This window comes from Denticeps clupeoides, chromosome 6 (genome assembly GCF_900700375.1).
Source record: "Denticeps clupeoides chromosome 6, fDenClu1.1, whole genome shotgun sequence".
In the NCBI taxonomy this organism is placed as follows: domain Eukaryota; kingdom Metazoa; phylum Chordata; class Actinopteri; order Clupeiformes; family Denticipitidae; genus Denticeps; species Denticeps clupeoides.
The window spans coordinates 11,545,426-11,569,431 of NC_041712.1; the positions used below are offsets into that span (position 1 = coordinate 11,545,426).

The following is a 24,006-nucleotide window of genomic DNA, read 5'->3' on the forward strand; positions in this document are numbered from 1 at the left end:
CAACCCACCCCTCCTCCCCCCCGCCATCAGTCATCCTTTCTTCCTCCCTTTCTGCCGTTCTTTCTGCGTGGCGGCCGGACGCGCGTCGGATCGGAGCCGGTTCGGTGCGGGTCCACCTGTTTTAACCCGGCAGGGCCGCTCCGTGTTTCGTGACGCGCCGCGCTGCGCTGCGCCGGCGGCGGCGTGGAAGGAGGACGGCGGCGAGGATGCGGACCTAGCCGGCGCCGTCGGGATTTTACACGAACACGCGCTTTTATTTCTTTTCCGAACCGGCCATTTTATAAGGACGCGGGTTGTTTTTGTTTTTATTCCGAGGAGAAAAGACGAGGCTCGATCTGAGGGGGGGTGAGTCGTTTTTCTTTTCTTCTTCTTCTCTGGTTAATAAATCGCCGGTGGGTCGTGTGGGCGAACCGCCACGCCATTATCCTGGAAGATGAGGATGGTGGCGGCGGGGGTCCGAACGCCACACCGGGCGCTCGGGATTACGGGGCTCTGGTGTCCCCCACCGCCACGCTGCTGCCTTTGTCTCCGCCAGCGCTGCCCTCCTGACGTCTGTGCCCCGATCGCGGCGCGTAATTCCTCCTCTTATTAATATTATTATTATTATTTTAAAATGCCCGATGATCGGAGGAAATGTGTGCGATTTATCTGGAATTGTGTGGGTTTTTTTTTTTGTAGCAGCAGGCAAGTTGCGCGCTGTGGCCCGGTGTTGCGCCCCGTCGAGCTGTTGCTCCGTCTGGACCGATGCGCGCAGGTTCATGGCTTAATGTCTGGCTCATTCGCGTTTAATTTCACATCCGTCAGTGTGTCTGGTCGGGGGCGAGGTTGAGGGGTGTTCGGGGTGGGGTGTCTCCCCCAGTCCCGTCTGTGGTGCCGCACGCCTGCTGATGCGGATCCACATGCGGAACCCCCCCCCGTACCAGCAATACCAGCAATACGCAATGGTCTTGTGGACCACGTGACACAGATTTTTCGCTCATGAACACTTTCATATAATAGTTGAGGCGGGTCTGTATGGTTTGGGGTTTGTTTGCATCTTTATAAGTTTCTGGTTCCCTTCTGGGGTGCGTTTGGTTGCCTGTTGTACTGCTATAACTATGCATGGTGACAAACAAAAATCTGTTCGAGGACGGTAATCCACCAGCCTGGAGGATACTGGACCATAAAGATTAATTTGTGGATTAAAACGATCATGTTGAGGGTTGGTGTAACCCCCCCCGCCCGGATTTTTTGCAGTCTGAGCTCCATTGAAACGTTTCTGTCGCTAACGGAGAGGGCCTGGAGGGCCTGGTGGGGAGATGGACACGGTGGAATGTGGACGTGGGCACCCCGTGGTGCTGACGCTCTTAATCTGACCCCGTCTCCCCAAAACAACACGCAGAGCCTAGAAGGATGTCAATGGACCGTGGCATTACCACAGATGTGGACAGAGTGTGTGTGTGTGTGTGTGTGTGTGTGTGTTTGAGAAGACAAGTGTGAAAAATGAGAAAAGAGCAGTAATTGCTGTCAAAATTTCAAACGTTATATCCCAACACACTTAATTTGACATTTACAGCATTTATCAGACGCCCTTATCCAGAGCGACTTACAATCAGTAGTTACAGGGACAATCCCCCTCCAGGAGACACTTAGGGTTAAGTGTCTTGCTCAGGGACACAATGGTAGTAAGTGGTATTTGAACCTGGGTCTTCTGTTACCCACTAGGCTACTACCACCCTGCGTTATCATGCATTATCATTGCACATATGCAACGTAAATGTGCATTTTGCTGATGTTTATAATATTAAAAAGTGTCCGTCACGGGTCAGCATGGCTCTCTGGTGATGAGTGGTCAGAAAAAGTCTCTAGATTCCTGTCTCCCTCCCCTCCCCCAGGTTGACGTGAACCATGTTAGTGTGGGCTTCGGCAACTGCATGTGTCCCCATGGCAACAGTCAAGGTTTTTTTTTGATTTTGGTGAATGTCCCATACTGGCTGACATTAATTTGCTCGTGTTCTGTATATTTAGCTGAGGCCACATCTGTGCTGGCTGTTATCAGCCTTCCTCTTGCCACCTACAGGAACGTGTTTTGATCCGTTGCTGCTTAGATACGCCGGATGCCAAAATTCTCCATCTTTTATTCTGCATTTACTTTACGGCATTTATCAGACGCCCTTATCCAGAGCGACTTACAATCAGTAGTTAGAGGGACAGTCCCCCCTGGAGACACTCTGGGTTAAGTGTCTTGCTCTGGGATTGGGGTTTGAATCTGTGGTCTTCTGGCTACGACCAGCTCACGTTCTCTATGTCAGCTTTTTTTTGTTTTTTTTTTGTGAGTAAAATACAGCATAGTTTGGTTTGAGAGGTTCGTGGGTGGTTCTGATGCATGCTTAGTGTGGGCTACTCTTAACCGGCTGACCGTTCTCTGTCACACGCTCAATCCTCGCACATATTACCATTTGGCACTTGAGCAAGACGCCCAGCCTACAGTTTGAATCACTCTGTACTGGAGTGTATGTGGTATAAATGTATGTATGTGAAGGTGTTCTGCTTTGACTGTGTGTCGTGTGAAGAGGAGACTTCTTGGCCCCTGAGATGGGAGTGTGTGTGTGTGTGTGTGTGTGTGTGTGTGTGTGTGTGTGTGTGTGTTTTTCGCACATGGATGTGAATGAGTGCGGGCGGGTTGGGTCGATGCCCAGTTTGTGTGTGCAGATACATCTGTGTTCTGTGTGTGAGTGGGTGGGTGCGTGTGTTTACTGTGTAATTGGTGGGAAGTCCTAATTAGTGTGTAAAGAGGGTGGTGCAATGGAAGCCCCACTGCTGTGAATTTTAGGGCCATGCCTGGGCTCAGTAGTTCTTTGAGAGATGATGCCGCCACGCTGGTGCTTTCTTTAGGACCATAGAATCAGAATTTGTATTTGTATTTGTATTGATTCTCCTATTTTTGGAAACATCGTGATTGGTTCTTTTTGTGCATGGTTGGGGCAACTGGCCGAAAAAACATTTTAAAAGCTCTTGATACCTTTCTGTCCTGATGAATTTATCCAGTTAATAATTTACTACAAAAACAGTCACGAAAGTTCATGTTCCGCATTCATTCTGGTAGATTGCTCCTGTTCCTGCTCATTGGGAATTCGTCTCTCAAATTCTTTCTTGTGTAGTGGTCGAAACTCAACTTTTTTTTTTTTTTTTTTTTTTACCTTGAAGAGCAACAAAAGAGCGTTTCTCCTGACATCCGTCATCCTCCTCAGTGTATTGGATGAGAAGAGGCAGATATTAGAGGTGCCTTTTCCCCATCTTGAACTTTTCTGATCCAATCTTATGCTTTATAACAAAGTGAATGCTATATTGCCAGACCTCTCTGAAACCCAGGGTGTGGTTATGGAATTGGTTAAATGAGTGAAAATGGAAATGGAAAGCTAGACTCCTTTAACCCCTGTCGACAGGGTGGCTGAACTTCACCAACACTGAATGAACCATGCAGAAAGTGAAGAAAGTGAAGTGATTGTCACTTGTGATACACAGCAGCACAGCACACAGTGAAATTTGTCCTCTGCATTTAAAGCATCACCCTGAGTGAGCAGTGGGCAGCCATGACAGGCGCCCGGGGAGCAGTGTGTGTTGACTGTGCTTTGCTCAATGGCACCTCAGTGGCACCTTGGCAGATCGGGATTCGAACTGGCAACCTTCTGGGGCCGCTTCCTTAACCACTAGGCCACCACTGCAGGACCGTGTGCTCACATGAGATTACTTGTCGGGCATGCATGTACGTTACAAAATACCGCTCAAAATGAATATTAGGAACATTTCAGAAAACTCAAATACCAACTGGCAACAATGACAACAATATTTTTTTGGTTGTCTAGCGGTTGTCTACATGTAATCAGAAGGTTGCCAGTTCAAATCCCGAGTCGCCAACGTGCCACTGAGCAAAGCACCGTCCCCACACACTGCTCCCCGGGCGCCTGTCATGGCTGCCCACTGCTCACTCAGGGTGATGGTTAAAAGCAGAGGACACATTTCGTTGTGTCACCACGTGCTGTTCTGCAGTGTTTCACAATGACAATCACTTCACTTCACTTGAATAAAAAAAAAGTCAGGTTTCTGGGGTCAGGGATCCGGTGAAACTTTTGTTAGCCTGTTAATTTAACATACTCTATTAAGATTATAGATGAGCGGAAGAGATAACATTTGCTGCCTCACTTCTCTACATTAACATCATTTCTTTAGTAGCCGTAGATAACTTAACACAGTTCTCCCCAACTACCGGGGGAAAAAAAAGAGAAAATCTGTGTGAGCCTCACTTGTCTCTGTCACAGTTTTGATGCCAAAGCTAACACAAGCCACAAGCTAACCTGAGCTGAAGCCGATCGTGGTGTTTATGGTGAGATATGGAAACTTAGCAATTGCTAATAGCTAAGTGGCTAATGTTATCGAGTGTGCTAGTCAGGCTGGTTTTAAAAATGTCATGTTGAAACAGGAGCTTTACTGTCAACTAGTGTTCACATCAAATAGCATCTCTGTGTTCAGCTTCTATTAAAAGTTATTAAAAATTTATCACAATACGGAATTTAATGAAATAAAATGACCTCTTCATTTCCTAGTCATTTGTTATTTTTCTATATATCTGTATTGCAGTCATTCCATCGTGATAAGCGTGATTGCTACTGTGGAGGTATATTTATCCGTGTTTCTGTGTCTAGGATTTTTGCAGAAGTTCAGTCAGTGTTGGCCACAGTTTTGTTTGCATTGAGTCCAAATGGGAAATGCCGTGTGAAAATAGAAACGTCGGTCTTCGGGAGGTGCTCTCCGAACGGCACTATGCAGTTTTGTTGTGCAGTTAGGTGAGACTTCTAAGTTAGGGGAATGGGGTCACAGTGTGTGTGTGTGTGTGTGTGTGTGTAAATTGAGGGAATTTAGCCTGGTAGACTAATCCTATAAACACAGGTCTGGCTGGATGAAGAGATTTAAGTGTTTTATGCAGACAGTGGATCCTGACCAAACTAATTTGCTTCTGTCGTGGAAAATAAAGATTCCAATGACCAACTCGGTGAGAAAAGTGTTCACCGAGAGCCTCTGCTGTGCATCAGGAAAACTCTTGTGTGACTAAGGCACACACGCGTGTATTTATATTTCACCCCCGACCCTCCTTCTGTGGCCAGCTTGCAGAGCTGGGACGAAGCCCCGATAAGCATGTTCTTCCATCCTGTTGGAAGATTAAGATGACCTTCCAAAAGAACAAACTGATTCCTGCCAATACTGAGTCAAAACACACCGCTGTACGTGCGTAGAAGAAACGCAGAAAAATAATGCAATTTGTTGTTATGCTCTAATAAAATCCTGCAAGCATAGTTGGCAGTGGTGGCCTAGCGGTTAAGGAAGCGGCCCCGTAATCAGAAGGTTGCCGGTTCGAGTCCTGATCTGCCAAGGTGCCACTGAGCAAAGCACCGTCCCCACACACTTCGACCCGGGCACCTGTCATGGCTGCCCACTGCTCACCAAGGGTGATGGTTAAACATTTTGTTGTGTCACCGTGTGCTGTGCTGCAGTGTTTCACAATGACAATCTCATCACTTTCATCATTATAATTTACACTAAAGCGACTCGTGAGATTAAGCACGAGAAAGCACCCATTAGCATTAACACATTATGACTCTGCCATTGTGGACACACATCAACAACCACACACAACGCCACGTCCTAAGACTCTAATCGGAGTCTCCTCTGTAGGAGATGCATGGTGGGGGGGTTGATTTTTATCGATTCAATCGATTCGTTGTTGCAGCCCTACTCATTTCTTTGTGTCACTGTGTGCTGTGCTGCAGTGTATCATGACGACATCACTTTTACTAAATCCTTACATGGTCGAGCCATGTCCTACATTACCAAGTTACTTTAATTCCTCTTTCCTTCTAGTTTACTGCGTTTGGAAGTTCTTAGATCAAGACAGATTTCTGAGGCCCGTCCACACAAAAATGTTTTTCTCTAAAACAGGTTTTAGGTTTCTAAAAACTGCGTCCACGCAGAGATGCAGAGAACGGCCTGAATTCTGTTGTATGTAATGACCAGCCATCGTTGTACATAATGACCAGTTCAGGGTTATAGGTCAGGTTGTAGGTTGGGCTGATATGATGCGGAAATAAAGCCACTTTCAGACCGAACATGGCAGGCACTTTGTTGATGTTGATGTGAACTTGATGACTGAGCGCCGCATCTTCGGCTGGTGCTGGTTTAAAGTTTCCGCCTTCCCAGGGCGTCCATACATGACACTAATACGTCAGTGTCTTCCCATAAAAAGCCTCTCTGCCGTCCACACTGAGACGGAGGAAGGAGAAATTCACTCTGGAACTCCTCAGAAAGTGGCTTATGGCGGCCGCCGAAACGGCGTCTTTGTGTCAACGCAAGTCCAGATTTGTCAGGAAAGTTCTCGTGGGCGGGGCCTGAGATGAGCCCCTAGGCTACTATTATTAACACAACTGTTTACTGTTTATTTTAATAATTTTTTTTATTAATAAAATAATTTAAACGTAGCTTTTAATTACACCAAGGCTGCTGGATACTGTCTTCTGGTTGATTCAAGTGCGTCTTTCGGTTGCACTTTGAGGTGCTTGTCGAGTGTCTCCGTTCCAGTTTGGAGCTGAGCGACAGAACTCTTGTTGCGCGAATGTTACTGGCTGCCGATCAGAATTATCGATTTTTCTGTTGTCTCATTCACCGGGTTTCCAGAATCTGTTATGTAACAACAGGCGCTTCACACTGAACCACAAGTGAACCTCTGGCGCTTGTTAATAATATGCAGCATGTGGGGCGTATGGACTGATGCTGTGGGTGAGTGTGGTTCTTGATGGGTGGGCACGTGGGTGTTACGTACTTGAACACGGTAGTAGGCACATGATTCCTGTTCCACCAGCGCTTCACACAGGTCACTGACTCCGCAGAGGGCCCTCCATACGTGACGGTACATCGTGTGGCTGCGGGTGTGATTTATCTGAATTCCTTGCTTTGCAGTTTTGGACCCGACAACCAAACCAGTTTCTGGCATCAGCAATCCATATTCGCATAACCAGCATTCCTTTAAATTTCACTTTGTAGGAGCAGAGAGCAGTTGCACACACAACTTGTGTCTGGGTTGTTGCATTGCCATGTTTAACAGAGGTTAGAAACAGAGGTTAAAATTGTGTGTTTAGCTTGTGTTTCATGCACAGACTGGCAAGATGTATAATTACTTTTTAGAACAAAGGCAGAGAGTGATGGTCATTAGATATGTTTACTATGAGAAATAACAAAATGGATGTGTGCTAAGAGTTTAACTTAAAATATGGGGAAAACCAGAGGTTTGTCGTGTAGTCCTGTGATTTCACGAACAGGTTTTGAAGAAGAGATGCATGTTGTATAGCACAGGTCGATTTATGCCTGTACTGTAATTGTCATCTTCTCTGTCCAACAGTGTCGGGTCATTTGTGGAATATCAAATAAGATCACTTGTCAGTAATACACAGGCACAGTGTATTTGTGTGTTAAGTCCCTCATGCAATAGCAGTATAACAAAGGACGTGGCTTCTAATGGATGGAGAGAAATTAATGATCCTGAACTGGCATGGCCTTCTGCGGGTCATGATCGTTATTACTGAGGAGGTTCCAGACTACTTCAGTCTGACCTATACAGACGGATGGATGGATGGATGGATAGAACGTTGAACTAAACATATTAAAAATGCATCACACAGGGTCAACTAAGCTTGCACAACAAATTATTACAATCACCTCTTCTTCTGTTGTGTAGGCTTTATACCAACTGCCTTGTTCTCCTTATGCGGATGAAGAATGAGGCGACTGAATTGTTATATTACCGTAAAATGGCTGCCTGAATAGGCTTCTTAGCAGCTTAGGTTGTGTGGAATCATTCTAAAGCAAGGACTATTCTGAAGAACTCTGGACCTGGAGCTTAGCTGTGCAGGATGAGGAGAGCTCTTCTTATGATTTTAATGACTATCAATTTTTCATTTGTAGTACCGTACAATAGCTCTTCAGAGGGTATCGACTGGAGATGTTGACTCAGGTCTGAGAGCAAGTAAAGATGCTGAATCCCCTTGAAAAACACAAGCAAGCATCTTTTGTTTAATATTCACTCCTCATTATATCAAAGAGTAATTATAAGCTAAATCATATTTCATATTTAATCACAAAATATGAAATAAGATTTTTTTTTACTGGATTCTGAAACATATTACAAGAAAAAATGCATTGAAATACTTATTTACTATAACGCTGATATTTTTGATTTGGAGAGTAAGGGTATGAATGAGGACCATCCCAGGGGTGCAGGTAGTATTATGTACATGTGTGTTGTCGTGGGGGTTGTGTGTGTCTGTTTAGTAGTGATGATCTCCCAGGCACACAATTATTCCTGGAGAAATTGCCTGGGGCAGCTGGCACTACTGGTCTTTGTTATAAACACACACACTAGCTTCTGCTACACATATATTGAAAGGCTGGGATCAGATGTGGACTTAACACACACGTATTTGTCTCCGGCCTGATTAACTGGTGTAGTAAAAAATGAGACGGGCCAGACAAGAGGAAATCGGGTCAGAGAGGGAGAACGGAGAAAAGGTGCAGATGCCACAGTTCCCGTGTCCTCCTGCTTTTTCCTCCTGATATAACCACCTGAATTTCTGAACAAAGACCACCTTTGTTTGTGAAGGAGTCATGTGAACATGTCAGCGGATGTGAGTTAACTAGATCATGTATGTATCACTTTTATATGAAGTGGAAAGCACGTTCATGTGACGTGACAGTGAATGCACGCCCCTCATAAGCATCCCTCATACCCATCTAAAGTGCATGTTTGGGTATTATTTTAAATAGTTATATATGCTATAGTATAGTTAAAATAGTCACAATAGTTATATGTGCATTTTGTCAGTTCATTCTGTTAGCCTTTTCAAGGCCAGATATAAAATCTATAGTTTACCTCGCTAACCCGACAGCTTATTTGCCTTTTCAAAACCAGCCAACTCCATCTAGAGGTGCTTCCTTAGAGAGTAGTTTGAAACTGGGATAACATATGAATAGATTATCTCAATAACGCTGTTGCGTAGATAAAACTGGAACCAATTTGATTAGGGAATGACAAGTATGACATGCTGCTGACATTTTATCTTTTCTGTGTTACTGCATTCCGGTTGGGATGGGACTTTAGATGAGATTCTTTTTCAAGAATTAGGACACTTCACGTGTGTGTGTGTGTGTGTGTGTGTGTGTGTGTGTGTTAAGCAGTATGTTAACAGGGACATGGCCTACATTGGGGTTGGACAGTCTTATCCCTGGAGGGTCTGTGTGTGTGTGTGTGTGTGTGTTTAGCTTCTACATGTGAGAGGACTAAATCAGTACGGTGAAGTAGGTGTCTGTAACCCGGCTGAACTTTCTGCTTCAAGGCTTCTGCAGACTTCTTAATAAACAACATCAATAGAAACGCTCCTGTTTGTGTAAAGTGCATCTGATGTAATCTTGGTGTTGGTCTTCTTCTCAAAGTCTAAAAATCTAGTGAAGTGCATTTGAGCCAAGACTTGGATTTGGATGACTACATTTATTGATTAACATTTTATTTTTGAAGTTTGACATTTTGAGATACACTGATCACACATACTCTCTCTCTCTCTCTCTCTCACACACACACACACACACACACACACACACACACACACACAGTAAATACATCTATAAAGCTAAAATAGTGTTGAGAACTCTCTGGTGCATGCTGTAAATTGGGTTTGACATGTAAGGTTACATTTGTACTGTGTGTGTGTGTGTGTGTGTGTGTGTGTGTGTGTTTGAGAGAGATACAGAGTGTCTGTCCACTTGATTCCATTCAGACGGCTGTGTGGATCAATCGCTGCCCTCTAATGGAGTCAGGAGAGCCAGGCGTTACCTCAGGCACACACACACACACACACACACACACACACACAGCATTTAATCAGCCAAACTAAAACATATTACCAGTTAAAGAAGAAAACTCCTGTTTATTAAATTAGGCAGACTAGCACAGCACACACATACCCACATAGAGCCAGTCTCAGGACTTTAATCTGTCTCGTCGTAACACCTTTTCAGAGGAGAGGGACCAGAATAATTAACAAATCCTCCCATTAGGCCGGAGAGCTGTAGACAGGCCGTGTCGGCCGGCATGTGTTTTGCCTTGTGTGTGATCGGATTTGTGTGGTTTTTGGCCTTCTACAGTTGTATAGTGTGTATTATGAGTGATTTGTGTGTATTGTAATATATGAGATACAAGTTGCCTTGTGGCTCATTAATTTTGTGGAATGCTGATTTTTTATTTTTTTTTTCATTCTCTCCTTTTCTCATTCTCAATGTTCCTCCCTGTTTCACTTTTCTACTTCCGATTTTCTGTTTTTCTTTTACGTAAGATTGGTAGTCCTAGTAATACACGCACACACAAAGAAAAATCCGTGCTTTTGTCCTCAGATGTCAGCATTTATTCAGAGGACATCTGAAGGAGAAATATGGGTGTCATTGGTTGTGCTTCTTTTTTGGGGCTGAGGGTTTTGGCTGTAATTATCATTGTTTAGTGAGATCTCCTGGGAGGGGCGCTGTCAGGTTTTGGGGGGAGGATTCCCATCTGGGTCCTGGCCCCATGTGTTAAGTTATCATAGTCAAGAATAAAAGGGGAAGACTTGACACAATCATATGCAATTGCCCACACCCACAACCATTCACGCATCCCCCAGTGTGCCTCTGGGGACAGGAAGTCATTGTCACCATGGCTACCTCCTCCAGCCTTTTGAGCACCCTTAGCTTCCTTAAGCATCCAGGCCACGCCATCTTTGTCCCACTGACACAAAGGCATAGAAAACCATCAACCAATCTGGGTTTTAGGCTCTTCCATTACTGATGAAATGATGCCCTCCGGACAACCCGTTCAGTACAATGCAGTCCATCAAGTTGGACTCCATTTGGATTACATGGAACGCTTTTGCAAAGGACGCTCATCCATCTGTGTATTTTCCATTGTCTAATTCCTACATTGTGTTTTCTGCATCCTGAGAGCGTTTTGACTTCATAGTATTGATCGTGTTTTTCTAAGATTTTTGGTTTGAGTAATAACTCCACATGACATTGTGCAAGTGTGCTTTAGTGTGCCTTTCAGTGACTGGAAATGTGACCATTCCAATTCTAAAGCTGTCACAACAACAACAACAGTCTTTTAAGAAATGTCTACTTCAGTTCTTACTCTGGCATGCTTTACTCCTGAAAGCTGTTGGCATTCTAAATGTGTGAATCTTTTTCATTTCCATGTCTCATTGTCTTTTACCATTACAACTGGTAATGTGGTGTTAGTGGACTTTAAATGATCAATTGAACAATTGTCAAAAATTAATGAATAGTGTGGGTACTAGTTGTACTAGTTGTGTTCATTTTAAAACCAGTGATCTCTTTGTGTCATGCTCTCCTGATGCCCTGAGAAAGTTGTTGCATTAATGCATATCACATAGGTTTGTTAAATTTTTTTTTTTCAAGAGTATAAGTATTGAAAATAAATACAAGGGGAATAGCATCATTATAGACCATTGCAGCTATTTCTTCCCTGAAATTTACATTTCAAATTCCAAATTTACAGCATATATCAGACGCCCTTATTCAGAGCGACTTACAATCAGTAGTTACAGGGACAGTCCCCCCTGGAGCAACTTAGGGTCAAGTGTCTTGCTTAGGTCTTACCACACAATGGTAGTAAGTGGGTCTTCTGGTTCATAAGTGAGTGTGTTACGCACTAGGCTACTACCACCCTCTATACTGCATATTGCAAGACACCATCCCTTGACTTCATTCTGACAAATGTAATTCCTTTAGCCACTGGGTTGCTGTGTGGATAATGAATATTGATAAGTGAACACTGATTTATATGCCTAGTGGGTCCTCAGGGTTTCTCTATATGATCCATTAGGTTTAATTTAGGCTTAACTGGTCACCATTTTTTCTCTGTATTTTATGATTGCTGTGGAGAGCTGAGAAAATCTTTCTGCCCTTAGCCATATTTGTTATCTGCTTTTCATTTAAATATGATCAATTCTAACTAACCAATTTAAAATGCCTCAATGTACATACTGTATGAATGTATGTAAGTGAATGTATGTACTCAGATGTCTCAATTCTCTAAACCCTAAAACTGATGTGACTGGACATTCTGTTGACAGAATGGTGTAAGTATAGCTTATTTATTATTAAAATATCTCAAATATTATTCTAAGGTTACACCAAACTTTTTTGGGGTAATTTGCGGTTTATGAACACAAACAAGCTACTGTCTTAGATGCTATCATTTGAGACGAACCTTTTGCTCAGCTTTTGTCTATCGTATGCTGCACCTATTTTTAATATGAATTAATTAATTTTAAAAATCTGTGAATTAAATTGTCAGTATTCAGGTGGCTCCCCCACAAAATGGCCAAACATACACACTTGCTGTGAGACTTGACATTATTGGGAACTGAAACAGACCCACATCTGTATCTTGGTGTTTTAACCCCTCTGTTGGTGAAAGGGGGTGGTGCGACTGCATCTGCGTCTGTTCGTGTTGCCGTTCAGAAAGTGAGACCCCACCCGCCTGGTATTAATCCCAGTATGGCAGCCACAGCCATGCTCTTCCCGTCCCATTCCTTATCCCACTCTAATGGGATTGCGATTGCTCTTTCTCTGAGATTTGTTTATGGCATTTATCAGATGCTCTTATCCAGAGCGACTTACAATCAGTAGTTACAGGGACAGTCCCCCATGGAGCAATTTAGGGTTAAGTGTCTTGCTCAGGGACACGATGGTAGGAAGTGGGATTTGATCCTGTGACTCTGTAGTCTTCTTTTTCATAGGCAAGTGTGTTACCCACTAGGCTACTACCATCCCGATGTTAAACACGATTTTATTGGGTGGGTTTTTTTTTGTGTTTCTGTTCCATGCGAGTTGGTAGGGGTAGGATTTTTGGGCCAAGAAACAGTCCTACACAACACACGTACACTCTAGATCAGTGATTATTATGTGTAATTTTGCTTTACTCACACACGCTGATTTACAAATAAACAGCACGTCACAGGATTACATGCATTATGGCAGAATTAATCTTCCTTCAGCGTGACTCATAGCTTCTTTGTTCAGTTGTTTTTCAGCCGCGCGTGTGCGTGCGTGAGTGTGTGTGAAGATTCCTGTGCTCTGTGACCTCATGTCCACAGCAATGGAGAGTGAACACGCAGGTAAATGCTGTGGTATCCTTGGCAACATATTGGGAAAATGTGGAAGATTGCTCAGGCTGGTGTATAAATAGGAGTTCGGACCCTCCTTGTGCTGTTGTGGGTGTTTTTAAAATCAGCTGCAAACTTCATTACGCTCCTGCGTACGATGCTGTCTGATGCAAGCTTGTTTACGGTGTTATTCTTGGAACCACAGATGTCTTTTCTGTAATGTCCGAATTATGGTGGAAACTGAAAGCAGAGAGGGGACTCAGGGGAGAGAGACAGAAATAGACTAAGAGATTTGCATAAATTAAAGATGCTGCTGCTGTTAGAGGTAGGAGAAGTGAAGATGTGATCGAGGATTCCCTCATCTCTTTCTATGACTGATTTAAGGGACCTGTCCTATATAATATATACAATAAAAGTGTGTGCTTGTGTGTCCAATCAGCCATAACATAGTACTTCATAGTAGAGCTTAGACTAACAGTAAATCCTCCTCGAAGTAGAGGTCTGTACAGGAACGACTATGTGTAGAAATGGTAATGGAGTTAAAATTAACCCCATGGTAACAGCGGAGATGATCTTTACATTTACAGCATTTATCAGATGCCCTTATACAGAGTGACTTACAATAAGTAGTTAGAGGGACAGTTCCCCCCCTGTAGACACTTAGGGTTAAGTGTCTTGCTCAGGGACACAATGGTAGTAAGTGGGATTTGAACCTGGGTCTTCTGGTTCATAGGCGAGTGTGTTACCCACTAGGCTACTACCACCCTTTACGGTATTCCAACTGTGTTTTATTGATACTTTTTTGAGACACTATCAATAATGAGTACACCACTTACATTTTTGTAAAGATTTTATCGTATATTTTTGTTGGACAAAACTGTTTGTTTTTTTGTTTGATTCAATGTGACGTAGTCAGTGTACAGCTTGTATATCACTTTAAATGTACTGTCCCTTCCAAATAGCACACACAGCAATTAATGTCTCAACGGCTGGCAACGAAAGTAAGCACATTGCTAAGTGAAAATGTCAAAATTATATAGAGCACATGGTTGCCAAGCTTCCTTTTATCTGCATTCTGCTAGTGGGAGAGCCTCTGGTTAAAATGGTCTAGTTAGCGATCATTGCTGACTAAATTTCTTATTCTCCTTCAGCCACAGGTTCTCAGTTCTTCTCTCTGCCGTTTCTGCCCCTTCCGTTTCTTGTGTTTACATTTATATTTTTCTACATGGCAAGTCACTGCAGAAAACACAATCAGATGTTACAGGACAGTCCCCCTGGAGAAATGTCTTGTTAATGGTAATAAGTGGGGTTTGAGTTTGAGTTTGTGGTCTTCTGGGTTAGTGTTGCCTACTAGGCTACTACGACACTGGACCCTGTTGGTCGGCCTGTTTATATGCTCTGTTTGTTCATCCTGGTCACTGTGCTTATTGGCATGTTTCTTACAGGAGACTTCAATAACATCATAGGATTAAGAAGTTGTCTGTTTGTTTAGTAGATTACGGTCTAATTCGTTCAAATTCATTTGTTTGGTGTATATTCAGAGGTAAACTAAGCTTTACACATTTCATTTTTATTATGTTTGTGTTTTTTTTGTGTTTCATAGTGCATAACAACAGAAAGTGTGGTCACCATGAGTATAAATACATTGATGTTTTTCATTTATCCAAAAAATCCTCAAAATTTCTCAATTATTGTTTCCACAATTTAGGATATACTAAGTTTGTAAAAAAAAAACAACCACTGGAGGGGTGGAGATACACTAGACCAGGCCAATCACTATGACATGTGCATGTATATTTGGTTCTGTCATGCTTTGCTGCTTTGTTTACATTTATTAAATTAGCTTTTTAAAGTTAAAAAGTTAATTTAATAATTATATTTAGCTTACCTTTCTTGCTCACTATTGAACAATTCATTATTGAACTAATTTAACAATTCTTTATTTATTCATATTCCTCCCATTATTTGAATAAAAATGTTTTTCATTTGTTGCTGATTGAATTTTTCTGGAAAAGTTAAAATAATGTTATTTTCAACTGCAATCTTAATGTTATTTCTAACATGCTTAAAAGCAAGGACTGGGCAGACACTGGGTCATTTACCCTTCAGTCTTATGATTTTATTTTTTTTTTTTTTAACCCAAATGAAAACCCTGACATTTTGCTGAAATAGTAATCTAAATAGGGAACTTTGAAATATGTTTTATTCACCTAAAACTGTATGATTGGGCAGTGGGAGGGGAAAACAACAATTGCAATATGACAAATCACATTTAATCACTGTTCAAAAAAGTGCTTAGGCATGTACTCTTTTCTTTTGTAATCCATTTACAACCACAAATCAGAAAAAAAATGCTTTTTCTTGTCAACATCATTTGATTTGTAAATAAATATCCATTCTTGCAACACATTCCAAAAGTTGGAACAGTACAGCATTTTCCACTTAATACAGTTCCCCTGTCTGTTAACAACGCTTAAAAGACGTTTAGGCATTAAAGAAATCAGGTGTCCCTTTTTTCCTAAAACAATGTTATAGGTGCGCAACAATACGTTGACTCATTTTTCATTTCAAAATGCGACAAACATTCTCTATAGGAGACAAACCCGGCCTGGAGGCGGGCCAGTCAAGCATCCACACCCTCTTCTTTGGCATAGTCTTGTTGAAATTAGCATGGGCGTCCATGGAAAAGACGTCGTCTTGAAGGCAGCATTTGTTTGTCCAAAACTGAGACACTTCTCAGCATTGATCGCAGAAATGCAAGTTACCGTTTCCAAAGGCACTGACACCCTGGCTTTTGGACTTGTATCTGGTAACAGTCTGGATGGTCCGCAGCACACGGCGTCCATTTCTTCCAAAAAAGCTCATTCGTTTGACCACAATACACATTTCCACTGCACAATGGACCATCCCAGATGTCTTTGAGCCCGGAGAAGTTGACGGCACTTCTAGACTAATTTATATAGGGCTTCCTTTTGGCACAGTACAGTTTTATATGCCATTTCCTAATGTAACTTCATTCTAGAGTGACTTCCTGAAGTAGTCCTAAGCCCACACAGTTAAATCACTTATTGATGATCATGGCCTTTCAGTTTAGGCTTCTGCCCTTGGCCTTTGCCCACACGGTAATTTCTCCAGATTCCCTGATTCTTTTCACTATGTTATGCACTGTAGAGGGAGGAATTCCCAGATCTCTTCCTATCTTTCTTTGAGAAACAGTTTCTTCATTTCAAAGATTTTTGCCCACACTTGGTGGCAAATTGGTGATCCTCTGCCCATCTTTGCTCATAAAGGAGTAGACCTTTCCTCGATGCTGCTTTTGTACCGAATCATCATTGCAATCACCTGGTGGGGCAGTGGAGGTCTAGCGGTTAAGGAAGTGGCCGGTTCAAATCCCGGTCAGCCAAGGTGCCACTGAGCAAAGCACCGTCCCCACACACTGCTCCCCGGGCGCCTGTCATGGCTGCCCACTGCTCACTCAGGGTGATGGGTTAAATGCAGAGGACAAATTTCACTGTGTGCATCGTGTGCTGTGCTGCTGATTGTCAGCATGCGATGTATCACATGTGACAATCATCACTTTACACTTTTGTTAGCATCACCAGTTTCAAATCACATCATTATTTAGTTATTATACCTCATTACTACCCCTGAATTGCCCCCAACCCAACTTTTTTTGGAATGTGTTCCTTGCCTGAATGGCAAGAATGGATATTTACAAATCAAATGATGTTGACCAAAAAAACATGAATTTTCTTGTGTTCATACTGTCGCCAATGAAATATATTTGTGAATTACTGCTTTATTTTTTTATTTACATTTTCCACCCTGTCCCAACTTTTTCTGATTTGGGGTTGTACATGTAAATAATGTCCATTTCACGCGAAGAACCATTTCACAATATTACACATTCTTCCTTTTGTAAAATTTGACCAACATAAAATTCATCAAATAAATTGGGGAGACCTAGAAGACAAAAAAAAAGGTTTTGCCCACTTGCATAATGAATGGAACCATGATAATAAAATTGCATTTTGAGTCAGCTGATCAGTTTGCATGAACAAGCGTTTGCTGAACTTTGTGGAGTTTGCAAAGTTTGCCAAGTTTGCACGGAACTGATAGGGTAAGGGATATGGATTTGACATGGTCAGGCTCTTCACCACAGCTGACCACGCGTATAAATTGTATTGGTGTGTGCGAACGTCCCGCCTCAACAGGAAACCTGTGTAGTGTAGTGGGCGGCAGTGGCCAGAAACACGAATTATTTGCAATTCGTGCAACGAATACGTAGAACGGATTGCATTTTATTTCTTGAACTCTGTGATTCAGTCCGCATTTTCCACGTCGTGGAAATCATAGGACCCTATCTAAATTCTTAATGACAAGCAATTGATACACCTTAGATTTTTTTTTTTTTTATTAGAAGAACTTTTTCTTTTTTTTCCTTTCATGCTTAAAAAGTCCTCACAGTAAGTTCATACATACATAAATGCATTTGAGCCATAGTCTGAGGATGCTCAGCTCAGGGTGATGGTCCCATTCAAGTTAGATTTCTGTTTCTTTTGTTGAGATCTGCAGAAACACATTTTGTAAGGGGGGTAAAGTCTGAAATATCACAGTTATCCAAAATAAAGATGTAATTGTGTTTTGCTTTGTGTTTCCGCCTCATTTAGAATTGAGTTCAGACAATTCTTAGGCCTCCAAACATGCAATCCTTGCTTAAAATAGTGTTGCCTGCTTAATCTCTCATGGCCTTGTTTACACTTTATTTACTCTGCCTTTAGGCAGATTAGTGGATTTACAGTACATTTAGTTTAGGAGACTCTCACATCCACAGCAGCACCCAGTCACTAATTGCAGCCTGCACAACATAGGGTTAAGTATCTTGCAGAGGAACACAATGGCAGCCGATGACATTTTAATCTTGTGATCTTGCTGGCTGAGGTTGCGGTCCACTAGATAGGCGCATGCCCTATCTGGTCAGTGGTTTGAGCATTTGGGTTGTTGTAGCCTAGTAGGTAACACACGTGCCCATGAACCAGAAGACGACAGAGTCACAGGTTCAAACCCCACTTACTACCATTGTGAGTTGCTCCACGGTGACTGTAACTCCTGTAATGACTGTTCATGTTGCTGTGGACAAGGGCATCTGCTAAATGCAGTAAATGTGAATATTTGTGTGCATGACCTGAGCACCAATCTTTACTTGCTGAGGACTCACAAAAAACTGAGCAATATATTTATGTGAATGTTTCTTACACACCCATGAAACCATCTTTAGTTGAAATATCAGTCGAAGTTGCAGTAGACATACCCATTAACACTGAGTGCCATAAACTGGTGCTAATTAATCATTTAACTATTAATGGAACTGAACGACAAATATGCTCAATGAAATGTCATGAATTAGATGTTATATGGAATGGAAATTAGATTGTTGAGTGTTGAAGTGTTTTTCAGGGAGCAACAAGCATTCATTATTAAGGGTGGTTGTAGCCAAGTGGGTAACACACTCGCATATTAACCAGAAAACCCAGGTTCAAATCCCACTTACTATCATTGTGTGATAGTAAATTGCTCCGGGGGGGGACTGTCCCTGTAACTACTGATTGTAAGTCGCTCTGGATAAGGGCATCTGAAAGAAAGTGAAGTGATTGTCATTGTGATACACAGCACAGCACATGGTGACACAACAAAATGTGTCCTCTGCATTTAACCCATCAGTATGTAGGGACGGTGCTTTTGCTCAGTGGCACCTTGGCTTGACTGACTATCCAAAAGGGATTCGAACCGGCAATCTTCTGATTACGGGGCTTCTTCCTTAACTGTTACACCACCACTGCCACGAATAATAAAAGCCCTGTATGATAAATGCTGTAAATGTAAACATTACGTCACTTACTTAATGCTGACCAATATGTGGTGCAATTTTGTATAAATATTTTTTTTTTTTTTTTTTGGAAAGTCAGGTTTTTTTTTGCTGATTTATGTCCTCTGACTTCCCAAGTTGGAATACGTTGCTAGTTTGGTAAAACATTTTACTAAATGTGTGGTTCCAGGCACACTTGCATTTTGTTTTGTAAGGAAAAAATGTGACACAATTGGTTCCAACTTTTGCATTATAATGTCTACATCATCTCATGTAGACTTTATGTATCCAAAATATCTATCTGTAGGGCATAGTTCTAAATTGTGTTTCCTTTAACTGGGTTTGATCATGTCTGCTGGTCTCAGGTCAGTTGGTCACTGAAGCATCGACTGAGCAAGCTGTTAAATTAGTCTAGCCACAGAGAGTCCATTGGCAGTCTGAATAAACATGGCATTTTAGGTTTGACCTCAACCTAAAATGTAAAATTATAATAGTGTAAAATATTACATACTACATCATAAATAACTTAAAATGTCATTAGTCGATTTTTTTCCCGCAGAGAGCATTTGGATTGTTTGGTTCGTGTGAATTAATTATTTATTTTCTTTCTACTTTCTACCTGTTTACTTGCAAAAAAATCTTACATTTTATACATAATGTGTTTTTTTTATGTGTTTAAAACTTTTTGAATTTCTTTTGTTGAGATCTGCAGAAACACATTTTGTAAGGGGGGTATTGCCTGAAATATCACTGTTATCAAAATAAAGATGTAATTGTAAAATAGTCTAATGCTGTTTTTAAAGCTTCATTATTTCTCTATTTTCTATTTTAGGACCTTTGACCTGGGGGCCTGAACAAAAAAACTAATCTTTAGCTGAGAGGTTCTGAAATGCTTCCTAATTGTCTGTCTCTCCTGCTCATTGCCATTACAGGTTGACCACTCGTTGCTGCGGTAACCATGAGCACCATCTCTCCCACCGACTTTGACAGCCTGGAGATCCAGCAGCAGTACAATGACATCAACAACCGCTGGGACCTGGCATCCGAGACAGACTGGGACAACGAGAACAGTTCGGCCAGACTCTTTGAGCGCTCACGCATCAAAGCCCTTGCTGGTATGGTGTGTGTGTGGTACAAGAAGCATTAACTGAACTCACCAGTATGCATTGTGTGTGAATGTGTGGTGTGTGTAATATCAGTCATTAACTATATAGCAACTGCCTAAGAAGCGGTTCTCTTTAACAGGCTGCAGTTTTATTACTTGCCAGCAGGGGGAACTAGGTGGCAGTACTGTATAGACACCCACCATAGTTTATTTCATAGTACCTACAGGCGTGTGGGCACAAGAAAGATCCCACTTTAGAGAATCAGTTTACATTATGAATACCCATTTGATGGAGAAAATGAAATAAAAAAATACACAAGTTTTTTCAAAAATACACAAATAAATGTTAGGGTGTTCACAAATGTATACGGTGGTTTGTAAATGCAGATTTATCAGTCTGTGAATAAATGTAACTCCACTGACATTTGTGCTTCGCGTAAGTTTTTTTGAGTCGAGAAATGCATTTGTGAATGGTGTTAGGTTCATTAATGCATTTGTGAATCTTGTTACAATTTTGAAATGAAACTATCTTCATAGGGGTTTGAGTGTGTAACTTAATATGCTCTAATCTAGATGCTTCTTTTTGTGGTTATAGTTTTGCATAACTGTAAAGTTAGTGTGTGTGTGTGTGTGTGTGTGAGAGACATGCAGCTCATGCTGGCGAGCAGGGACCTGGTGTACATTCTTTAACACGCTGCAGCAGGTAGACCCCCCCACCACCACCACCACCACCACCACCCCTGCTTTCTGCCTCCTTTTACTCTTCCCACTTGTGCAACGTCTGTTTCCCTGTGTCAGCAGGAGACTCTCACACTTATTCCCTCACCCTTCCTTTCACTCGTTTATGCTTTCTCTCTTTTACATTTAGCCACTCCCTCTATCTCAATTCAGTCCGCTCTATCAACACGATTGCTTAACATGCAACGTTGCCAAAAAAGTTGATCAAATAAGTGTATATACACAAAACTGCATTAACACTAGAAATCATTTAATAAAGTAAATACATGAAAAATTAATTATTGGACTAAATTTTTGAGTTATTTAAAATAGTTTCCCCCGCTCTCATTTCCTGTCATCATGACAAGAAGTTAAGTTAAAGTTACTTAGTTACATTTGTGCTTCACGTGAATTTTTAATTTTTTTTTTGGCAGTTCGGTGCTTGACTTGTCAATTCAAAACGTATGTGTTGCCAAAGCAACTGCCACCACGGATAATACAATAACATTACAGAAAATAGAAGAAGACAACTTATTTCATCACTTCTCTCTCATTTCTCTCTGTTAACCTTTGTGTTCATACTTGACTGGTTGACAGATCAAGAAATCTTTCCTCCTCTTCTGCAGTTTCTCATTAGTTGCTAGATGCACCGCGCGCACTAGTATTTATTATTCGGGCACGTTTTTGTGATCATTGTGTCTCTTAGTGTCACATGTCTTCTTGCTTTTCATCGTGTAGCGATATCACATCCTTTTGTGTGCTGATTTGGACAGTTGGGTCCTGTTATGCTAAACCACACTTGGTGTGTGTGTGAGGGGGGGAGCGTTTGTCTTATGTAATTTCCATGTCTTATTCCCGTATAATCCCATGCCATACTGCAATTTTCAGATATGTCTGTGTGAAATTGTGCCTGGTGGTTCAAAGAAGGAAAAAAGGGTAACCTCATCAGAACCATATTCCCAGAGTTACTCGTGGATCTCCTAGTGTTGAACTCTGACAGGCATTCCTAAAGGCTGTGTGTGTGTGTGTGTGTGTGTGTGTGTGTGTGTGTGTGTGTGTGTGTGTGTGTGTACGTGAGGCCTGGGGGAGGAATTCTACTTTGGGAGTGGTGTGGGTCAGTAAAATCCTCAAAATGTTTGCAAGGAATGTGGAACCCTGCAAACTTGTGTAAAAGTTCATTGGTCAGTCGTTGTCATTGTTGTTATTGGTATCAGTGATATCAGGTTCTCTGTCTGTCCTGCTGCTGAAGTCACCGTAGGGAAGCCCATTCCTCTGAGGCCAGGAAATGACTGATATTTGTTCTGAGATTTTCAAAGAATCTCTGTGTCTGATTACCTTTTAAAGCGCAGCAGGCTGGCATGTGGTCTCTACACAAGGTCTTCATTTATCAACGTGTCAGGATGCAAGCATAGAACAGGGCTGAAGAATCCTGGTTTCCTGTGGTACTAATTCATTTTTATGACCACGTCAATACAAAATATATGTCCAAAATATAGTCCTGCTAATTGATTATCTTAAATATTATCTTACACTTTTAGTAAAGCTTTATATTTATTATGCGTTTAGGGTGTCTTTCCCCTGGATGTTCATGAATAGGAGCACAATTAAGTGTGGAAGAGGACCTATTAGAGGACCTTTTTCTCTGTTGATCATATTTGGAAGGATCTTTTACCTTAAAAGGAGTTATTCATCATGACCTGGTCGTTGTCATGGGGGCGACCAGGGGATGCATTTGCAGACATGTCTTTTGGTGCTGGAGCAGCTGGGAGAGCACATGGGCTGCAGGAGGCGGTACACTGGCGCTTGGGGGCTCGTGTAGAGACGAGGAGCGGCGCGGGGGAGATAGACGGCAGCCCGGTAGTGTACGAAAGTCTTTACCGTGGCTGGGCCAAACAGGAAGCGGGCTGGCGTGAGAATAGTCATAGGCGTAATTTCGGCAACAGAAAGGGTCAAGTCAGATGAGGGGCAGCAACAGAGGAATAAACCCACAACTGAAGAGCGAGAAATCCGGAAGAAGACCGGATGTTTATAGTGGAGATCGTCTTCATGCTGGCGCGCCGGCGTGCTGTGTGCCATGACAGTCATCTTAATCTGGCTTCTAGGATTTTGTGCAATCTGTGAATTATGTTTTATTATACAACATTTTGTTTTTGACCAGGCATTTTGATTTCATTTTCTGCAATGCAATCTCCAACCGAATTACACATCTTAGAACAATGAGAACATTTCCGCTTTTTAAATTGTTAAATCGTTCACAGAAAGGCTCTCATTGCCTTTATTGTTGCTACTGTCACTTCAGGATGACGTTTTAAGGGGTAAACTGTTTATTTACTATGAAGGTGGTGTTGTAGCAAGGCCAATATGTCAGGGTACAGCCCCACCCCAAGTGTATCGTTGCTTAATTCTTTTAATATGATTTGCAAAATGCAGCTTGGAGTCATTCGAAATGTGTTTGTTCTAAAACATCAGACCTTATTCTAATCGGCAGAGGGTGTTGCCGTGCTCTATTTGGCAAAAATGGTGGTAAAATGGTGAAGGGCGTGTGTAACAGTGTCATTTTTTCCCCTCTGACTTCTATCTTTCTCAATTCTACTGCTTGCTGTCTTCATGGCCCTCGCAGAACTTTTGACCTTCCTCTTTGTAACAAGCTGCCTCCTGCGAATGGACCTTCTTTCTAGGGAGCGTGTGTTGGTGAGACTATAAGCAAAACCGACAAAGGTTCCCTGCCATTGTTTCCCTTCATTCCTCTATCCAGAGATGTTCTAGCCAGTGAGTATTTTCCGTGTGCTTTCCTGCTGTTAAGATGCACAGCATGGAGTAACAGGGTGGTAGGAGCCTAGTGTGTAACACACTCACCTATGAACTGGTAGACCACAAAGTCACAGGTTGAAGCCCCACTTACTACCATCGTGTCCTTGTGTAAGACACTTAACCCTGAGTGTCTCCTGTCCCTGTAACTACTGATTGTAAGTCGCTCTGGATAAGAATGTCTTCTAAATTCCATAGATAGATGAATAACTGTTTACACTTCCTCTGCTGCAAACACACTCACACAGACATACATACATTTAAAAAAAATGTTTTTT

The 24,006-nt window shown here is 42.1% G+C and overlaps 1 protein-coding gene across 9 annotated transcripts in view; it reads left to right on the plus strand.

The window, feature by feature from the left end:
* Nucleotides 1-24,006, plus strand: part of LOC114793065 (spectrin beta chain, non-erythrocytic 1-like) — a 61,543-nt gene continuing 37,537 nt past the window's right edge. For 6 of the 9 annotated variants that reach the window (XM_028984693.1, XM_028984692.1, XM_028984696.1 and 3 more), the window contains exon 1: nt 20,057-20,213. In XM_028984693.1, coding sequence (XP_028840526.1) covers nt 20,057-20,213 — 157 coding nt within the window. Of the gene's footprint in view, nt 346-435; nt 569-13,189; nt 13,245-20,030; nt 20,214-24,006 lie in introns of those variants that run through there. The other 3 variants (XM_028984689.1, XM_028984690.1, XM_028984691.1) reach the window with 3 other exon arrangements.